General features: G+C 48.2%; 1 protein-coding gene across 5 annotated transcripts in view; it reads right to left on the bottom strand.

The window, feature by feature from the left end:
• LOC135913372 (neprilysin-2-like) overlaps window positions 1–22390 on the bottom strand; it is a 472005-nt gene that overhangs the window by 292419 nt on the left and 157196 nt on the right. For all 5 annotated transcript variants that reach the window (XM_065445971.2, XM_065445968.1, XM_065445970.1 and 2 more), the window contains exon 3: window positions 8095–8247. In XM_065445971.2, coding sequence (XP_065302043.1) covers window positions 8095–8247 — 153 coding nt within the window. The remainder of the gene's footprint in view (window positions 1–8094; window positions 8248–22390) is intronic.

Raw genomic sequence — 22390 nt, 5'->3', positions numbered from 1 at the left:
TTTGAGGCTTGAGAACGGATACCACCGACTTGAAATTGCGATTCTGCCTGAAGAAACCGCGCCAGGGGATTCTGGTCCCAGTACTGTGGGAGGCGCACAGTGGCGGACAGTGATGGCCGAACAGGAGGGCTCACCACGTTCCTCGGAAGGGTTCTGGCCTTGAGATTTCGTAGCGTTGGTCTGGTCTATGATCGTCTCTACCACAGGAGCATATGACAGTATCACGTCCTGCTCACCAAACTGTAGTGATCAGCAGCCACGTAGACCGGTAAAATCTTGGGCTCTCACGGGAGACGAAAAAGCAACACTCGATATTTTAGACTAGCATTTTTCATTCTTTTTCGGAACGCTAGCCCCTGCCGGAGCGTGCCAGCCGCTCGTGCCACGTGTAGACGCGAGCGTCTATGCAATTCTCATGCGATGCCGATGCTGCTGCCGCTACAAACGATTAGCTCAGAGGGCACTCTCTGGCCGCCGCTATGTGCTGTATGTTTTTTGGAATGGTCGGGGGAAGTGCACTTCGTAAGCGCTGGTGGCGCCGACTGGCAAGAAGTTATGTCCACCGCCACTCTAGAGGCGGTGGAGATCTGCTCTTCCGAGCGATGTTCGCTTTGAAAGCCTCGCCTCGAGAGACCAGACCATGGAGACGACCGATTCAGAGGTCGATGTGTCCTCGTTCAAGGAGGACGAAGCAGTGATAGCTGTTTTAACCAAGGGGCCTGGTGGCACAGCTATCGCCACGATCCTTGTGCCTACCGTGCCGAGGTCAGGGTCTGCTGCGGCATCGCACCCTTACACGCCACATCAGCGTACCCTGCGGTATGAAAAAATGAAAGCAGTTTTCGTGCTTCCTGAAACGAGAAGTTTCTTTTTTTTATCTCACGTGTAAGGATACTTTCATCCTTTTTTCACGTGGGGCACAAACGACAGCAGGCTGCGTGTGCATCGTTGCAGTTCTGACAGTGGAACGTGACAGTTGTCAGAGCTGTGTTCGTACTTACCAGATTTTGCACAGGTCTGTCGGACTACGTAGCTTTGTCATCCATGTCCGCACCTTTGGCATTTGAAATATCGACGCCGGTTCTCGATTTAAGTTCGGATCGGCGTTTTTGTGTACTATGAAATATTGTTCCAGGGCAAAATAAACACGGACGAGAAGAGAAGTGAACAAGAACACCGGACCTTAGCTAAGGGTACATTCACAGGGACCAAAGTTTTTTGTGATAGTTTCGTTTGCCTTTCGTAAGAATAGAGCTTTTTGGCATCACAACAAAGCCGCGCTCTTTTTCCCCAACTAATAGGGCAAGTTCCCTGCTGTTCAAGTAGCTAACAGTGGATCTAACAGGAAATTTCGGGCCTAAAGGCGCACCTTAATAGAGCGCACCTGCACAGATGCGCAAGTGCACTTTTCGCCTCCAAAATTTGTGTAAAATCCACTGTAAACTACTTGTACAGCAAGGGTTTTCCTATTAGGAACCTCCTAATAAAACGTCCTATACAGAAGGAGGTCCTGCGGGACCTCCTGTATACCACTATATGTATTATATCGCTATGCTATAATAAAGATTGATTGATTGATTGATGTCGGGACAAAAAGGGCGGCTTTGCTTTGATGTCAAAAGCTATGATCCGACAGAAGGCGAACGAGAGGGCCACATAAAACTTCGTTACTGTAAATTTGTCGTTAGCTAAAGTACGGCGTGCTTGTGATTCTCGGCTCGTCTGTGTTTATTTGCGTGCTGCAACAATGTTTCATGTTATTCGCCACACAGCTGTCCATGCTTGGCGACATTCTTTGTGCATCCTGTTTCGAGGAAATCTGGCAGTATGCTCAATGTAAGGTATTGAATGAGGTGAGTGGTTGCGATTTCTCTGTTCTCAAATTTAACCTTTATTCTTTAAACTTTCATAACTTTCTAGTCCTTCCATCCTTCCGGAAGCTCTTCGGTCAAACTCAGATCTGATACGACTCCTAGAACTGTATTCCTGGAGCATTGAGAAGTCTCCGTAAAGCAGACATGACCGAATGCCACAAGGTGAAGGAGTTTTCCATGCTGTTGGATGTTGCGGACCTCAAGGAAGAGGTGGCTACTCACCATCTTTCTAACGTTGTATCCAGGTCCTACTGCGTGATTGAGGAAACTCGCAGCAATGACAGGAGATAGTGTTTCCACGGTTCTTTCAGGATTTGGGCAGTGCGCGACGTAAAAACAAGAAAATGTTTCTTTCTGCAAGACAAAAAATATGTGGGTTTCATCGGTGCACCCTCGTTTAGAAAGAGGGCGATGAGGGAGGATGGGAAACGATGATTTAGCCTTAAAAGTTAATTCATTTCGGTAGCAATGTCAGCCGCCCACTAGCGAGCCCCACAAGAAGGTGCTGCGAGACCAGAAGGAAACGCAGACGACAACTCTATGTAGCTACTATATAGCCTTAGGTATATACCTAAGACTAGATACATTACACACGGTTAACCCTTGTCGCGCGGAAAATCGGCAGTTAAAAAAATGTGGATAGAGTACAAGAAAGATGTAAAAGTGGGAGAGAAAGGAAAATAAAGGTTGAATAAGGGGACCGGAAAAGGGGACTACCGATTTCCTCCACGTGGATCAGTGCGGAGGTGCTGTATGCGTGAAGCAGAGGCCAAGGAAATGCGTTGAACCTGATGGGGGGCCTTATGGGTCCGAACAACCGGCTTCGGCTAAAACCTTCATGATTTTCTTCTCGACAAAAACAAGAAAGGGGCTGACAGATGGAATAGCACACTGTGGTATAAAATTTTGTAAACAGGGATGAAGTACCTCAGACAGGCTGGCCAACGTTTCGATAGGTGTACCTATCTTCGTCAAAGGCGGCCTCGTCATCCTCGGCGTGTTAGTTTTAAAGGGTTAGTGCAGTGACGTCACGTGCGGGTGTTGTCGCTGGCGGCTGGTTTTAAAGAGAGAGATTACAAGAGGGAACAGGCGCTGTCGCCCGACGTCTGTGAGCCTCATTCTCAAGACGAGGGGACAAGAGCGTGAGAGTGGGCACGCGGGGAGAAAAGAAAAGAAATAGAAGCAGAAAAAAGGGGAAAAAAGGGAAAAAAGGAGGGGGTAGCCAGGGCCGTACCAAGACACAACAGGGGGGGTGAAAGAAAAAGAAAGAGAAAAATGAAATCTTTAAGAAATACGGGGGCTTGGGAGCGTGTTGGGGATGCGAAAGGTTAGGAGGTATTCAGGGGGAGTCGTTGGCGGCATGTTTTTGAGGCATTAGAACGGCCGGTCAAGCAATAGGTCGAGTAATTTTGAAATAGTTAAGGTGGCGACGAGGAGTCTGCGGTGCAATGTGTGGGGTGACTGAAAGGCAGCGGCATGGTCTTTCAAGGGGCACTGCCCCACGCGCTTAACGTAGGTGTCGTTACGGCGGCATCCAGAAGGCGATACTCTGGGTTGAGGCGCCGAAAAAGGCATATTGACTTCGGAATGTGTTGTCGAGGGGGTTTCAAAAAAAAGACTAAAAAAGGGGGGCAGGGGGAAGGGGGGGGCGAAATCGGTATAGCAAACAGGAGGGTGACGCGTGCAGAAGCGGGCGGGGGCAAGTGTACATGGAAGAAGGGGATCGTACAGTTGGTATAGACGTAAAATCCTGAAAGAGTACACTAAATTGAGTAGTAGGCAGGAAAAATTTTTTCTTTTTTTCCTTCCGAAATGGAAGAGTAGGTGAGGTTAAGAATTAAAGTTGGCTGGTGGCCTAATGTGTTTTGTGTATTGGTTGATGATATGAGAGTTTCAGATTTAAGTTACAGCTTTTAAAGATTCTAAGTTGCCGCGTGCCAAATTAATTCCTGTCGGGTGTAGGCAATTAAACTTGTGTATGAGGTATGATTCCGTGTACTTCCTTTCGCGAGGGGAACGGAAATTTGTTTGTAGTATATAGAGCCTTGCTTTGTCAAACATATGTCCATGTTCATTAAAGTGGCTGGCTACTGCTTTGGGTAAATTGTGTTTTGTGTCCGCGCGGTGACCATTGAGTCTCGTATTGATTTGTTGTCCGGTCTCACCTATGTATTGTTTGCTACAAGCGGCGCATTCTAGACAGTAGACTACATTGCTTGATGTGCAGGTGAAAGCCGAAGTTACCTTGTGTGTGTGTGTAATGTAGTCTACTGTCTAGAATGCGTCGCTTGTAGCAAACAATACATAGGTGAGACCGGACAACAAATCAATACAAGACTCAATGGTCACCGCGCGGACACAAAACACAATTTACCCAAAGCAGTAGCCAGCCACTTTAATGAACATGGACATATGTTTGACAAAGCGAGGCTCTATATACTACAAACAAATTTCCGTTCCCCTCGCGAAACGAAGTACACGGAATCATACCTCATACACAAGTTTAATTGCCTACACCCGACAGGAAATAATTTGGCACGCGGCAACTTAGAATCTTTAAAAGCTGTAACTTAAATCTGAAACTCTCATATCATCAACCAATACACAAAACACATTAGGCCACCAGCCAACTTTAATTCTTAACCTCACCTACTCTTCCATTTCGGAAGGAAAAAAAGAAAAAAATTTTCCTGCCTACTACTCAATTTAGTGTACTCTTTCAGGATTTTACGTCTATACCAACTGTACGATCCCCTTCTTCCATGTACACTTGCCCCCGCCCGCTTCTGCACGCGTCACCCTCCTGTTTGCTATACCGATTTCGCCCCCCCCCCTTCCCCCTGCCCCCCTTTTTTAGTCTTTTTTTTTAAAACCCCCTCGACAACACATTCCGAAGTCAATATGCCTTTTTCGGCGCCTCAACCCAGAGTATCGCCTTCTGGATGCCGCCGTAACGACACCTACGTTAAGCGCGTGGGGCAGTGCCCCTTGAAAGACCATGCCGCTGCCTTTCAGTCACCCCACACATTGCACCGCAGACTCCTCGTCGCCACCTTAACTATTTCAAAATTACTCGACCTATTGCTTGACCGGCCGTTCTAATGCTTCAAAAACATGCCGCCAACGACTCCCCCTGAATACCTCCTAACCTTTCGCATCCCCAACACGCTCCCAAGCCCCCGTATTTCTTAAAGATTTCATTTTTCTCTTTCTTTTTCTTTCACCCCCCCCCCTGTTGTGTCTTGGTACGGCCCTGGCTCCCCCCTCCTTTTTTCCCTTTTTTCCCCTTTTTTTCTGCTTCTATTTCTTTTCTTTCCTCCCCGCGTGCCCACTCTCATGCTCTTGTCCCCTCGTCTTGAGAATGAGGCTCACAGACGTCGGGCGACAGCGCCTGCTCCCTCTTGTAATCTCTCTCTTTAAAACCAGCCGCCAGCGACAACACCCGCACGTGACGTCACTGCACTAACCCTTTAAAACTAACACGCCGAGGATGACGAGGCCGCCTTTGACGAAGATAGGTCCACCTATCGAAACGTTGGCCAGCCTGTCTGAGGTACTTCATCCCTGTTTACAAAATTTTATACCACAGTTTCTTCTCGCCAGACACTTCTGCGCCACCCACGGCTCCACGCGGGAGGGTTTAACCTTCATGTGCCCGGGTCCGTGATGTCACAACACACCAAACGCCATATGACCCAGACGCCCCAGCGGGGCAGAGCCAAGGTCGAAGGCCAGGCCGTCCAAGGTCACAAAGTCAGTTGCGAACGTGCGCGCCCTAGACTCCCTGCGCCCACTCACTGGCTACTGTTGGTTGGGCCCTTCGTTGTCCCATTTGCAGGTGTTCGCGGCCCGAATACACGCGGCTGAGGTACGCTAGTTGCGCTATCTTGCGCATACACAGATACAACAATGCGCTCGCGAAAGTGTCAAGCTGAAGAGCAGCCAGAAGCACGAAAAGATTCTGCAGATACTGCAGAGGTGTGCGATGTGCACGTAAGTCAGGAGGCGAAGCTAGCCTCGCAGCAAGTCTTGTTAACGTGGTGGTGCCACGTCGGTGACACGCGCTCCGCATTTCAGACAACGTTGGTGTACGCCCTGTGCTTTGGGGACGCTCTTGGCAAATGCGAACTATAGCGCATTAGAAAGGGTACATTCTGGCGCTTTCTAAACACATAAAGTGGTATGAGCTAAAAAGGAGCGTTACCTGAAAGCAGTCGAAATGTCAGTAGCAGAAAATGGCGTTATTCCTGTATTACCTTCAGTTGCTCTGCGTTTACTGTGCAACACAACAAAATGCCATATGCTGTCTCCTTAGATGAAATGTCATACAACACTTGTATGGCTAGTTATTTCTGTGTAAAGTGATTACAAATACATAAGGGCCCCAATAATTATGGACAATACAGTAGAGGTGTAGACATTTATTATCTTTATTTTTTTTTATTGCAGAAGAGCAGTTTTTAGTTCTATTTCAATCTGCAGATTACTTGTGCACAAGAAGGCTCTGTGTGTTCTGATAGTAAGTTCACGAGTTATTGTTAGTTCAAATTTGCAGTTTATGGCTACACTTGGTCACGTATTCGAGATATAGGGACGAAACATTCATTCTGAAATTTTCTGCATTTAAGGAGCAAATCTATTTCTCGAATATAATGAAGAGAAAATGTGTGAAGCATTGCTATTTCGTCTACCATTCACTATAACGACTAATATCGCCCCAAATATCCTCGAAACATTTCGCTTCCTTTGCATGGTACAGCCAGATACAAAGGAGGTTAGGCTATTGTGTCATTGGACCCACAAGGAATTGCAAATAAGAATTTGAAAAATTTGCTGGGTGTCCACTTTTGTTCATGGATGACTCACAACTAATCGCTCAGCGCTAGACGCGCCTGCATGATTTGCAACTTGAAAGTTATCAGTGATTCTATACGTTGTGTATATTCACGCCAAACCTATGAAATCAGATTGTATGCGCGACACCAATTGTGTAGTATTGTCTGGAAGGCACGCAGGCACCAGTGAGTACGTAGCGACGTCCTACGTTTCATGTATTGAAGCCAACGCTCTTGACCGGCACATCAGATTTGGACGATTGCTAACAGTGCTTCCCGCTATCGTGATTTCAGTGACACTCGTTTGCTGCGCACAGTTTGGCCCAAACAAGAGTTAAAGCCTTGAATTCATGCTTCGGTCAGTGTGCACGCTGTCCCAACGGCATGACAATGCATTACATAACAGCGGTTACTTTAGCTCTTTGCTTACTTGCTGTGAAACATTTACCTCATTGTGTGCTATACATATGTTCTACAAGACATTGTGTATTATCACGAAGGCTTTTGAGGTGTTGGCGGACGCGTATATCTATTGAACTATCAAACGAGAAAGAAAACAAGGCAAGATCCACACCACAAGGTTTGGTGAAGGCAACATAGGTTTTGCACATCGCAAACTTATTTCTCCTGTGAAGTCTTACATAGAATAAAATGGCTGCTGAATGAACAAACGGGCACAGAGACACAGGTATGAGATAAAAAAAGAATTTGCACCGGTGCATTATGGCTCCTGCAAGTGTGAGCCGCGCTTCTCAGATCTAGAGATATGATTAGAAGAACCAAGAAGGACATCGCAAGAAAAGTTTTAGAAGCCCACCACAATTTGGCTGCCGCATGTTCATTACCGTACAAATTGCGTTCCACACGCTGATTGCATTGACGAACCGAGAGTTTAGCGTGAAATTCCACTGAGAGGTTGATAGGCTCATTTGAAAACGGTATATACTAAGTACATCAATCGTGGTAGACCTAGCATACACAGTTTCATGTATTTAAAAAAGTACCGCTGGCTTCTGTTTGCAATTTCAAATGAGTAATAATTAAAATGTTCTTTGCAATGAAACTGTGCGCCTTGTTGTTTCCATTAAAAATCTCTTGTCTCTACATATGTTGAACGCAGGCCCAATGCAATCTGGTAACTGGAGTAGCTGAGCACTTCATGACCTGGTGTTAAATATTGGGATACCTGCTGTGGCAAGAGAGTACACGCATGCAGCTCTGCCACATGTGCATACAAGCGACGTTTTTATTAGACTCACATGTTACAAAGTAAGAGTAATCCATAATAACCGTATGTACCTTCAACAACTTGGGACACGTCGTGTGGAGTTCAATATTATTGCATTTAGGTTAATATAAGTACCGAAATGTGAGAGCATACATACGTAAGCGCTGTGCCTTCAGCCAAACAGGGCTGCGTCCAGCACATGGGGTCGTCCCACTGATCCGGATGCCGTGGTTTCTGCGGCGGTAGCGTAGAGTCAGAGCCCTCCGTGTAAGGAAAGAGGCGCGGCAAGGGGCGGCCACTGCTGTCTCGTCTGCGCCGGAAGAACGGAGGGACACTTGTAGTTCAGGAGGGTATGCGCGTGTGTCGGATGTTTTCCTATGTAGCAGTTGCTACGAATGGGTGGATGCGTCTTCTTTGCTTAATTACTTCTATCCACCTTGCGGGTTTCAGCAGAACTATTCTTTCAAGGTGAAAGGGGCATGGCACCCAATTTTCGATCATAATCTGTTTTTTTTTGTAACAAGAACACGTTGGCAAAATTTGAGCACATTTGAGCCAGCATGTAATTTGTTATTGAATTTTATATTACTCCCGAACGGTATAACAGCGGGGCAACACAGGCACGCTCCCGAGCCGTGACGTCACCGGCTGCATGCCTGCCGAGCGAGCATGTATATTGTATACTCCGGCGAAGAATCGGTGTGGGAAACGTCTGCTTTGTTCAGTTTGCCATTGGAATTGTTCCACTTCTGGCCGCTGAAACGATGCCTCCGCGGCCCCTATGTAGCGGTGTTGGGTGCTAGAGCGAACGCACCAAGGAGTGCTTCGTATCGTACATCAGGTTCCCCAAGAAGCCGGTCAAACTTAATGCTTCGAAAATTAATGTGGGCAGGAGGGTCTGGCGATTATCTGACGCTTTTGTTTTGTTATAAGAACACTTCACGCCAGGCGGCTACAACGAAGATTTGCGCCTGCTGGCCGAGTGTGGGACACCCGCGAAAAAGCCGAGGCTGCAACAAGACACGATGCCGACCGTTAAATAGATAAATTCATGCCAGCAAACCATCTACTCCCGAAACAATTCATTGCATTGTGCGCCATTGTCAGATGGGAAGAGGACTTGGCACCCGGAGGTGCCGCGTCCCAGTGCTTTCATTTACTTATTTTCTATTTAACAATACTCTAGGCCTTTGTGCAGGCCCAAACAAAAAGTGGATTGTAAGAATACTCATCAACCCCTCATCATTCGGTACATTGACTGCGGCGCTCCCCCTCTACGCGGGCGGACTGAATGTGGGGCTTTGGTTCGGGCCAATGGTCCAGGACAAGGGGGCTGCTGTGGTGCAGCATAACTCAGTTAATGCACTCAACACACAAACAGCCATGTCGGTCTTATAGGACGCAAGCCTGATTGCCCCTCGGACTACCTTGACGCAAAAGTGGTCAAGGCATCCTAGAACGATAAGCCTAAGGAAATCAGGAAGCCATGGCTTACACTTGAATGTATGGACTTAATACAAAAAAAGAATGTAATGTACTCAAAGTTCATGCACACAAGGGATCCTACTCCCCTGGCCTCATTTAAAAAATTGAGAAATTATGTAACGAAATGTTTGCGCAGTACCGAAAATTTGTATTGCGAAAACTTGTTTTTACGATGTGCCGGCCGAGGGGAAGCTTTATGGCGCGAACTTAACAAGCTCTTGAGTTGTAGTAGTCAGTTCAATGAACTACAGCTTACATCCAATAATAGGCTTAGCAAGGGCCCGGAGCTAGCTGACGAATTTAATACATACTTTACTAATTTAGTGTCAGGCGTCCACAACAATGCAGCTATGAGCTTCTTAAATGAACCTAATATTCACTCCGCATTTTTTTCTCCGACTACACCCGAGGAAATTTATTCCACATTCTCAAACCTAAAGAACAGTAAAGCTCGAGGTATTGATGGTCTTCAAATACGACCAATAAAATATGTACTTGACTTTCTTGTGCACGTGCTTAACCACATATATAACATTTCTCTTTCTATGGGCATTTTTCCTGAAAACATGCAGCGCGCGAAAGTGACAGTTTTATGCAAAAGCGGGGACAAAGCCTATTTTTCAAATTATCGACGCATTTCTGTTCTCCCAGTTATTGCTAAGGGTTTGGAAAAAGTAATTGGTAAAAGAATCGCCTCGTTCTGCGAAAAACACTCTCTTATATTACTGTAACAGTTCGGCTTCCGCCAGAGCATGTCCACAGAACTCGCTTTGCTAACGCAGGAAGAAGCAATAGTACAGGGCTTTGAAGAAAAAAAATTAACGCTAGGCATCTTTGTGGACTTCTCCAAGGCTTTCGATAGAATAAGTCATCGAACCTTGTTTGCTAAATTAGAATACTATGGGTTTCGTGGCCTGCCTCTCTCTTTTACAGTCATACTTAAAGCATGAGGAACAAGCAGTAGCAGTCACGAATCACCTTTCCTCTTTAGAAGATATTGTTGCAGGGGTACCCCAGGGGAGCATATTAGGGCCGATCTTATTTAACCTGTACATAAATGATATCGTAAAAGTTAGTAACAATGCGCAGTTCATTATTTTTGCCGATGACTCAAGCATATTCGTCCAAGCATATGATGTTCAGGAGCTCTCTTGCTCAGCAAACTCAACACATCAAAAAATGCGCGCCTGGAGTATGGCAAATTCACTTGAAATTAATACCAAAAAAACAAAATCAGTTTTATTCACACCTTGTCAAAAAACGGTTTACTATTCGCTTGATCTGTACCTAGGGAGTGAAAAAAATAGCTGTTGTGAGTGAAGTTAAAACACTAGGAGTTATCTTCACCGAACACCTAAGCTGGGATGCTCATGTACAGCGTGTATGTGCAAGTCTGTCACGAGCGTGTGGTGCGCTTTCTAGGCTTCGTCATGTACTGACGGACAAGATTAAATTATTGCTTTATAAAGCTCTCTTTGCAACTCGCATTAACTACTGTACTCTTATGTGGGGAACTACTTCACGGAGGAACATTCCGAAAATGTGCACTCTACTGAAAAGGGCACTGCATTAACTACTGTACTCTTATGTGGGGAACTACTTCACGGAGGAACATTCCGAAAATGTGCACTCTACTGAAAAGGGCACTGCATTAACTACTGTACTCTTATGTGGGGAACTACTTCACGGAGGAACATTCCGAAAATGTGCACTCTACAGAAAAGGGCACTGCGTCATATAGCGAATGTAGTACACGATGCGCATACAAAGGATCTGTTTTTAAAATATGGCATACGTCCATTTCAACTATTGTATGACTTTACTCTACTATTAAAATACAGGAACAGTCTTAAGCAAAACGAAACCACCTTTTTTGCTTTATGCACCTTAACAAAACAATCCGACACACCCTATACGCTCAGAAATGGAAGCACTTGGCTGATTCCCTTTTCAAGAACATGTCATGGAAGAAACAGGTTACAATCACGCATAGCTACCCTTTTAGCTGACCTGGAAAAAGACAATATCGACATAGATAAATTAACCCGCAAAAAATGGAAAACTTTTCTACTAAATCGCTGGTGCTCTTAAATACATATAGACTGTTCGTTGACTGTGTGATCAGACTACTACATCGAATTGAAATATTCATGTTGTACTTCTGTTCAATGTTCTAATAGAGAGGTTTCTAATTATTTTACGTCATGTCTTTAGCGTTTTCTGTAGACTGCTGTTCTGTGGGCTACTATTCATTATATATATTTCAGTGACATACTATAACAGAGCAGTCGCTACAGATTTTTGAGACTTTTGTATGATGTGCTTTGTGTTTTTCCTCATACTTTTACATGACCATTTGAAATCTGTAATTTCTTGTTTTCACTCAAATGTCTCTTTCTCTTGTTTCTCTGCCAAGTAATGTGGCAAGCACCCCGTCAAGCTGCAGCTTAGCAGCTTTTTGTGCTTGTCCTGGCATTCTTCTGTTTGTACAAAGGAAAAGCTGAAATAAATTGACTTGACTTGACCATAGAGGCCACCAAAGCCACGTGCTGAGCAGCGCGACCACACGAGGGTGCGTCACGACCGGTTCCGGCTCTGGGTTCCACTGAACCAAACAAAACCCCGTAGATCGATTGGCACACACGGCTGAGTTGAGCGACCTTAGGAGCATGCACCATAATTTAATGGAGAGTTTTCAACCAGACACACAAAAAATCACAGCAAGACGAGCCCACACATCGAGAAACTTCTTGTCGCCCAAGCGATGCCGCTCCCGGGTGAGATGGAACCAGACTTCATGGCGTGCTTTCGCAAGCACTTCGTGAAGGCCCGGCTCCCCTTCCCCAAAAACCACATCACAGCGTGCCAACCAAACTTGGCATGAGCACTCGATAAGAACCACGAACTGGTTGATCGCCTGTTACGCAAACGGCGCAAAAATCGAAGAGTCTGATATTTACACGTCTACTTGTATATCTCTATTGAACGACCACGTGTAACCGCCTAACAAATGTTATCGCAGAGCGCAGGACGCACCTGCATGTATCGAAAGTTTCTCGAAACTTATCGATGGCGCTATCCGCTGTCTGTTTTTACTGAAGCTTGTGTTATCTTATATCATCGCGTTACGCGAATGGTGGAGAACTTTGTGGAAGACACGCGGGTCCCAGCCATTAGTCTGGAACATTTGACAACTGATGTATAAAAGCCGACGTGCTTGACCCGCTGATCAGATTTTAATGATCGCCAACTGTGTTCGCCGTTGTTGCCGTTCTTTAAGTGTAACCTGTTTTTATGCCGCAAAGGTTCGCTCAATAAAAGTTAGTTTCGTCTTTAACAGTATTGCTACTGTGTTCTCCGTACGTCACTACCACGTGACAATATGGAACACTTGGCAGCTTAAGAAGACTAGCAATCCTTTGGAGAAGAGCTGCAGGAAGCAAACACTGCGTAAAAATATGAACTGAACCCTCACGACCACCGCAAAAATGGCACACTCCACGAGCCGGGACGGCTGTGAAGGGCCCGTAACTCAACGACAGGCACCCTCGCGCCAGGCGGTACATGAACGTAGCTCACCTAGCTTCAAGCGGACTGGCCGCAGGGAGCCTCCAGCTTAGCCTGTGAATGGACAAATCGTACCTTTTGCAAAGGTGGGGAAACTTGGAGTGAGGATGTAGACTATATCTTGGGTTGGAGTTGAAGCTACGTCGATGCGGAGGTGAACCTTGCGAGGCTTACCAGAGAATTGGCAGCTGCCACATAAATGGTGGACGGAACCTGAGCGACGCATGCAGTGGAAAAATGTGCTCTGCGAAAAAAAGCGGAGTCGCGTGCTAAGAAAGGAGGAAGTAAAATTTTGAGTCAGGAGCATATCCGACTTAAGAGCGACCTGGGTCCACCTTACGTGTAGTTCAGTAGCCAAGATGTCCAGGTCGGGAATTCGTAGTCTTCCTTTATCCTTGGGGAACTTGAGCACCTGCGCAGCTACACAACGAGTTGTCCCTTTCCAGAGGATACGAAAGTGGACCCTCTCCAAAAATAGCTTGGTTCAAGTTGGAACAGGAGACACACATGCTACATACGTAAGGAAGGAAAACAGAATTGAGCGAAGAATGGTCGCTCGAGCAGTCAAGGGGCATGACAACGCGTTGAATTTCAGAATACTGGTTTCGAGCTTCTCCTTAGCTTGTTGCCAGTTTTCAGGAGAGACTGTCTTTTTTAGAACTGGAAACCTAGAAAGCGCAACGGCCTTTTCACGGGGAGACCATGAACGGGCTGTGGAATGGACGGAGTGGAGTTCAAATACATGGCTGCAGTTTTCGCCCTGTCCAACCTTGCACCGCTCGCCTTGCAGTAACTGTCCATGACATCCCAGACGCTGCAACCTGATGCCTCGTCCGGGTCAACAATGGACAAGGGATCTGCATATGCAAAGTGTGCAACCGGAGGGGAACCTTGTGGGAGTAGGAACTTGCGAAGTAGCACCAGACTTCGCCTTCCATGAATGGATGGCTAAGCAGTGCTTAATGCATGGAATATCAAGAGTGCAGAAAGGCACCAGCAGCATTTAACACAACACTAATGTCGCCATCTATGTTGCCCTCATTTACTATGTGATCTTCGTCCATGGCCTCTGAGGTTTGCGCAAGCCAGCTGGAGCGCGCGAATCTCGGAGGCCGTGTTTCGTCACTTGAGCTGGTGGCGATAAGGTCGAAGTCAGAATGCGCAGCGTATACTACACCATCGCTGCATGTGCTGCTCAAAGATTCAGCGCTTGCTTCATCACGCGAAGTTGGCAGTGTCGAACACATGGCACGCGACATCTGGAGCAAATACGGCAGGAAACGGCAGCCATGCTCCGACCTCGCATGTTGCGGTGGCCGATTTTGTAGCAGACCACGGCTCGGTTCCATGATGCCCATGACGTCACCCATGGCTTGGAAATATACCGGTGGTCAACGTTTGTACACACTTTTTCATTTCCGGAACTGCGCCTTCCAAGGCAGCCGTGATTTATTCCTAGGCGCTGACAGGGTCGCGGGTTGCTTGGTGTCGGCGTAGCGCTGACGGCGTGTGCCGGTCGGCTGGGCACAAAGTTGCGGCACAGTTGCGTATCCGCTCTGCACGATTCTTCTTTTCGCTGACGTTTGTCTTCACTCCTATGCGAGAACCTTGCCCTTTCAGTGCGTTCGGTTTGTGAGGCTATTGAACAGTGGGACCGCGGACGGAAGCATTTCGTAACTCCCTCAATAGGCTGTTTTCTCTGATGTGCTGGGCTTAGCGTAATGCCAACCTGCTATGCACCGGGCTGTTCGAGTGGGTACAAAAGCAACACTCAGAAGCGTCACTTTCTTGCGCCGCCATCGGATCCGAGCTTCTCAGCAAATGGAAGAGAGCTGTTCGCCACGTGGACAAAGAGCTGAGCAAAACGTCCAAGGCTTGTGACCTTCATTTTCTCGAAGCAGAAATTTCGAAAATGTTTAGGCATATTATCAACGGTGAAGTCGTTGACATCGACTGGGCGTACCAGGCATTGAAGGAAGGTGCAGTCCCCGTTAACATTCCCAACCTCCCTAGTTACTTGTCGAGAAAGCAGGCTCGGCGGCGATCCCAGAAAAAGAGAAATGCAGCATCTACGCACGATGTCACGACAAACGAAGCACACTTTCCCACAGAGCGACAAGAGGAGCTGTTTGGAAAAAAGTCATGTCCATTCCATTCACGGAACTGTGCAGTGCTACTGATGACCATGGCTACAATGCTCCTGCACCAGAAACGACAGCACTATATTACTTGGCTGGCTACGTTGATTCTAAATTCAGAAAAGCCACACGTTGTGAAAACTCCACTAAAGAAGCCCTGGGGTCGCAGAATTTTTCTTCTTCCTGAAGCCGTGCTCGTAAATGAGCATGCTTTTGCCACGGAAAGCCTTGTATTCACCCCAAACAAGCGGTTCACTTGTATAAGCTCAGTGGAGCACACATTCAAGCAAGTGTGCAAGGGGGAAACATTTGGGGACTTTTTCTGGGACGTTCGAACTGCCCTTAGTACAATATTGTTGGTTGTCCAGAGCAGGCTGAGAAGTTTACAGCTCAGCTAATACATTTCGATTTGGTGACCTGCATGCTTTTTTTTTTCGCGACTGAAGTGCCAAGAAAACGACCGCGCACTTCGTGCACAAAGGGAACGAGAGAAAGCGAAACTTCTCTAGATGGAACCGTGACCGCAAAAGTCTCAGTGTTGTGAACGCCATTGTTAATAAAGTTCCTCTTTTTCCCATTTTGAAAACAGTAACTGCAAGGATCTAAGGTAATTTTTCACCTTGGGCTAGTTGGTTCTTTTCTTCGTCCTCGTGTGGGCACACGGATCATGCTCATACAATCACTGTGTGCTGCGTATGCAGAGCGATACACATGTACTTGGCAAGCCCATGTCGAATATTTCGGCAAAGTGGAATGAGCGTAGGGAATTTCGGATGAAAGCATAGAAGTTAGCACTCGACGGTACCGAGTTGCGTAGACACTGAACTTGAAACGGGAAGTCAGCTTCCGAGGCTCAGGAACTAAGGTCAAAAGCGTGGCAGTTTGGGCGAGTTGGTACGTCATGACTGTTTTAGGCTTGTAGCGCAGCTCGGAAGAGCAAGAAAGGAAGGGGGTAGGGGTAATCAAAGGAAACGGAAAACAGAGTGAGCGCTCACTCTGTTTTCCGTTTCCTTTGATTACCCCTACCTCCTTCCTTTTTTGCTCTTCCGAGCTGCGCTACAAGCCTAAAATCAGGAACTAAGCTACGCAGATGTCTACGCGTATCAAGATTGTTTCACAAGGCGCGATCGCGACGAAGAAAAATGTTCTGCCGCGCACGTCTCAGAGCAATTTTCGCTGGGAGCTTTCACATGTGTTTGCGGCAGCACGATTTCCGTTACAGCGATGCGCAAGACTGCCCTCTGCTAACCAAGTAGCCATGCCTGCATCGTTGAATATAAACAACATGGAAACTAGTCAAATATTGGTATGTTGCTATTATTTGTCGATAACAGCATAGGTACATCATTTTTAACGTTTACAAGCATTGACACTTCATGACAGCATGCAGATGAGGTGAATGAGGCGCTGCATAACACTCCAAGTATGAGCGTGTGGCTTGTTCGGCGTCGGTGGGGTGGTTCCGTTTAGTACACTCTAGTTTAGTTGTTACTATCGGATCCACAACTTTTTCCTGCAGGAGTACTTGCTTTTGCAGAAGAACAAGCTACTATTGCATGTGGATGTGTAAGCAGCTGGTGCAATTTTTAGTGATGAACCGGTTGACCACGGTGGCGATGAAGTGATGATGATGTGTAGTGTTTTATGGCGCAAGGGCCAGGTTTGGCCAAAGAGCGCCATGACGAATGGTAGTGTTAACGATGTATTATGGAAGATGTGACTTGGCTGTAAAGTGGCCTAAAAAATAGTCGCTGTAAAGTGCGTAAAATCTACGTGCTATAAAATTATGGCGATGATTAATGACGAAGACTGTGAAGATTAAAATCCATCGTAAAAGAATGATGCATTGTTTAAAATATGCGAGACGTTAAATTGCTTACAGCACACAGCCTCGCCAGAGCCCTTGAACCACAAGGGCCTAGAGGCATGTGCTTATTCAAAATAATTATCGCAGCGACATCCTCAGAAGAGAGGAAGTGCTACGAACGTGTGGGGCTAATAACATGCAACACAACATCTTTCAAAAAACCTAAGACGGCGTTGGTGTCAAAGAGTGGTTCTGGACCAAGTAACATAACAGGATGAAGGGGGATGTGGTGCCTGTATGCTAAGAGAAAATGTTTTTTTCTTTCGGGTTCGGCTTCCCGACACTCCAGTAGGACGTGGAGGACGGTTAGCTTCTCCCCGCATCTACCACAGGTTGGAGGCTCGTTTCCCGTGAGTAAAAAGTTATGTGTGCCAAAAGTGTGTCCTATTCTTAGGCGGCAGAATAGCACAACTGTCCGGCGGCATTTTGTTACAAGAGGCCAGAAACCTAATTGTGGCTTTATTACATGCAGTTTGTTATTGATTTCTTCGTCCCACATGCGTTGCCAGTGGCTTCGTAGTTTCCTTCTTAAGAAAGGCTTCAGGTCTGTGACAGGGACCGAAGCAGTAGGATTAACTGCATGCAATGAGATTGATGTGGCCATCTGGTCGGCTAGAACGTTTCCCTCGATGCCCCTATGTCCAGGCACCCAGCATATGATCACATGTTGGTTAGATACATATGCTTTGCACAGTGCGGAGTAGAGCTCATTAAATACTGGACTTTTGTGATTACAGAAAGACATCAAGGCCTTCACAACACTGAGGGAGTCCGTAGATATAATTGATTTCTGGAGTTGTGATTTAATTATATGCTTTACGGCCGACAGCAGTGCGTAGGCCTCAGCCGTAAAGATACTAGTTTCCGGGTGCAGTACGTCGGATTCCGAGAAGGATGGACCGACGGCTGCATAGGATACCCCGTCGCGTGACTTTGATGCGTCTGTGTAGAACTCCGTGCAGGAGTATTTGTGCTGGAGTTCCCGGAAATGCATCTTGATTTCAATCTCTGGAGCATGCTTTGTGACTTCCACGAACGATATATCACATTGTATGAGCTGCCACTCCCAAGGAGGTAGCAGCTTGGCTGGATGCATTAGGCGAAGCTCGAGCAGTGGAACGTGCATTTCTTCGCTAAGCTCCCTCACACGCGGCGCGTAGCGAGCGGACGCATGGGACATCGGCTCCGGCGATTTTCGACCGTGGCGGCGGCCCAACGCGTTTGATCCCGACAATTTTGGACTTGACAGAACCAGCAAGTCAGCCGGCACGCAGGGAGACCACTCCCAATCCGGTGGGCCGATTTGTTGACCTTTTTAAGCGTTTTTCCTCCCATCCGCCATAGCGCCGCGACGCAGCCTCAAGGCTGAACGCCGGCGTTCGGCGGCGGGGAGGCCGCTCCAAGCCAACATGGCAAGCGCAAACCAGCAACGCGGCTACGACCCGGAAGGCATGGCATGGACAACTGTGCCGCAGACCAGTCGGGACCAAGCCTGCAACGCTAATGTGATCCGGGCCTTTGAAACAAGAGCCCAGAAACTCCAAGCCTGCGCACAAGGGAAGGCCACGTCAGCTCACGGAGGCCACCATGCGCAACCCGACAAGGCACCCGATGAGCGCGCAGCCGGAGGCCCAAGGCAAGTCAAAGCTGCATGGAAACCCAAGTTTCTCTGCAGATTTAGACCAGACGATGTGGTGCTAATCATCAAACCATTAACGGCGACAAGCTTGAAGAACTTACAACACGGTGAGCTAGGCCTAGCCCTACGACAGCGAGTCGGGGAGGCCGAAGCGGACAACTTTTACTTCACAATATCCCCGGACCAAAACCTGATCATCGTGGGCACGTCGAGCATCCACGCGGCAGACAAACTGGTCGGGGACTTTGCGATAAAAATCCAAGAAGGAGCAGACCTCCATTTGCACGGGCACGTAAAACAGAGCGAAGACAACGTGATTCACGGAGTCATCACAGTGGCCAATCTGGAAACCACCGAGTCCCTGCGAGGGAAGGTGAAAAGCTTTCACGGAGAAAGCACCATCCTGGAGATCCGAAAGTTCGGAACTTCTAACAAAGCCAGAATCACCTTCGAAGGCAAGTACAAGCCCAGAGCTGTACTGTACAACGCGCAAGTCATACCGGTAGCAAGGTACCGCCGCACCATACCAGCGTGTAACTTGTGCGGCACAGTGGGGCATAGGCCAGATACCTGCCCGACACCGAGACAAGAAAACTGCGGACTCTGCGGAACGCTAGCCCCGTTTGTGGAGGGAGTGCGGTCCCCTCACCTGTGCAACCCAAAATGTGCGGTGTGTGGCGGCGAACACGCCACGAACTCCAGAGACTGCACGGCGAAATTTCGCACGAACGCGCAGCAACAACCCAGCAATCAGGAGAAAAGGAGGAGGAAAAAGAAGAAAAAAAACAAGAAGAAGAAGAAGGGAGGAAGCGGGAATCTCCCGCCCCCTCCACCTAGCAGGGAGTCGACTTCTGATCAACCCAAGCAAAAGAAGACCTGGGCCAGCATAGTCCAGAACGGGATGCGGCAGGTGAGTGGGACCGCCTCTCCTCCTCCTCCTCCCAAACCTTCCTCTCCACCCACACCCAACCCAGTAGAAACCGAGTTACGAAACCAGATAGCAGCCCTAAAAGCGCAGATCGCGGTGCTAACGAGCAAACTAGAAAGTGCGCTAGCTAAACCCCAGCCACCTCAGCAAGAGGAGGCGATGGAAAGCGACACAGAACCTAGTCTTGAAAATAAACTAGAAGCTATGATGAGAAGGGTCCAGGAATCCATTCCCACCATAGTCTCACAACAGATAGCGAAAGCGATGACGGTTCGCAAATACGCTAACACGAGGAGACTCCAGACTCCCCGAACATACAGGATGCGTAGGGTGATAAGCGAGGACGAGGAGGAAGACCACCAGGAGCAATTTCCCCCCCAGAATAACAACAATCTCCAGATACAACATGGCGAGACAAACTAAAAAGAGTCCCATAACATTAACGCAGTGGAATAGTCGAGGCTTGAAATCGAGGACTAAGAGAGCGGATCTTAGGATGCACCTGTCTACGTACGAGCATACTCCGGCAGTGGTGGCCGTACAGGAACCTGGCGGGAACGTGAGCCTCACAAACTACAAAACGTTCCAACTCGACCACCTAACGTGCATCTTTGTGCACAAAAACTACACTGCAAATTTGGTAGATCTGGAATTACAAACCAGCTTTTCGCACGTGATGGTGACTCTTCTGCCACTGAAAAAGGAGGATTCGCCGCTACACATCCTGAACGTGTACTGCCCACCTAAAGCAAAAAACGTAACCTTCTCCACACTCCTGAGCAGAGCAATCAGGGAAGCAGGACGAGACCCGTTACTAGTAATGGGAGATTTCAACGCGCAGAGTCCCTCATGGGGCTATCATCGAGAAGACATACGAGGACGGAAGCTAGCGGAGGCGGCGTCCGCGTTAGGTCTAACCCTACACACTGACCCGGCGTGCCCCACGCGGATAGGGAACTCGGTGCAGAGGGACACGTGTCCCGACTTAACCTTCACGAAAAACGCGAGGCAAGTGGAGTGGACGAATACGGAGGAAACTCTCGGTAGTGACCACTGCCTGATCACCATAACGATCCGTACGAAACCCCTTACCAGGCCTACGGGGCACACTATGCTGCCGGACTGGACGAAATTTAGAAAAGAATACGAGGTAAGCTCCATCCAGGAGCAGGGATATCAAGCCTGGACAAAACAGCTGCTGATCCACCTGCGTTCGACGGAAACGCAGGTAAAGCTCTCAGAGGCGGTGACGGACGTGGACACCCACCTCCTCCACCTCTGGGCAGCCAGACGCAGCATGGTCAAAAGATGGCGTAGACAGAAGCATAACCGAAAGCTAAGAGCTCGGATCGCGGCAATCACTAAAGAAGCGGCGGAGTACGCGGCGCAACTCGCGGACGCGAACTGGGTAGATAGGTGCAACGCGGCCGCTGGGCAGATGTCTAGCAAGAACACATGGCGCCTCTTCCGGGCACTCATAGATCCAAACCAGACGCGCACCGAGACGCACAAGCACCTGCAGAGAGCGGTACATGCATTTCAAGGAAATACGGCCCAGCTTGCACTGAAGCTTCGGGACCAGTATCTGACCACAACCCAAGATCCAAGGGGAGACGCTTACAGATACAACGGAGCCCAAAATGCTGAGCTGGACGAACCTTTCAAAATATACGAACTCAAGGCCGCTCTAGCGAGGATGAAACGCGGGACCGCGCCAGGAAGGGACGGGATCTCGGTAAAACTCCTAGCCAATCTGCCGGACCGCACATACGAATCCCTCCTAGAACACTTTAATTCGATTTGGGTGGGCGAAGCTCCATTTCCCACGGAGTGGAAGACGGCGCTGATAACTTTCATCCCCAAGGCGGGCAAGGCCATAGATACGGATAACCTAAGACCTATTTCTCTCACCTCGTGCGTGAGCAAGCTGATGGAAGCTATGGTCAGAGACAGACTATCTGAGTACCTAGAAAACAAGCGAGTCTTCGCCGACTCGATGTACGGCTTCAGGCCAAATAAATCGGCTCAGGACATCCTGCTGCAGCTCAGCAGGGAGGTACTAAACCCGATCGAACATCCGAACGGGGATAAGATAGTGCTGGCCCTAGATCTGAAGGGAGCCTTCGATAATGTGACACACGAGGCGATCCTCACACACCTATCAGAGACGGGATGCGGCAGGAACGCTTTCGAGTATATAAAACGCTTCCTCACGGACAGACAGGCCTAAGTGAGGATCCAGAACGCGGAACACGGCCCCTTTCTATTAGGCACGAGAGGGACGCCACAGGGAGCGGTGCTATCCCCCTTGCTTTTCAACTTGGCAATGAAGAACCTGCCGGTCCACTTGGAGAAAGTCCCGGGTGTGCAACACTCGCTGTACGGGGACGACATCTCCATTTGGGCCACGCAGGGCTCTCTCGGTGAAATGGAGGCCAGCCTGCAGGAGGCGGCCACCGCGGCGAACGAGTACGCGAAAAGATGTGGCCTTCATTGCTCCCCTCAAAAATCCGAATTCGTGCACATTCGCCCCAACAAAAAATGCACAAACAAGATAGAATTGAGACTTGGATCGGAACCGATACCCGAAAGAAAAGAAATTAGAGTCCTAGGTCTTTTCATCCACCAGCGTCGGCTGGCGACGACCACGCTCGACAAACTAAAGAAGGTGGGAGATCAGAAGGGCCGAATGGTCCGCAGAGTCTCGAACAAGAAAGGGGGACTGCGAAGCAAAGACGCCTTGCGGCTGGCCAATGCCTTTGTAACAAGCAGAATCCTGTACTCGACCCCCTATCTCCGCCTCAACAAACACGACCTGAACATCATCGA

This window comes from Dermacentor albipictus, chromosome 1 (assembly GCF_038994185.2).
Source record: "Dermacentor albipictus isolate Rhodes 1998 colony chromosome 1, USDA_Dalb.pri_finalv2, whole genome shotgun sequence".
Taxonomy (NCBI): Eukaryota; Metazoa; Arthropoda; class Arachnida; order Ixodida; family Ixodidae; genus Dermacentor; species Dermacentor albipictus.
The sequence above is the reverse complement of the archived record's forward strand: the minus strand, read 5'-3'. Positions and strand labels throughout refer to the sequence as shown.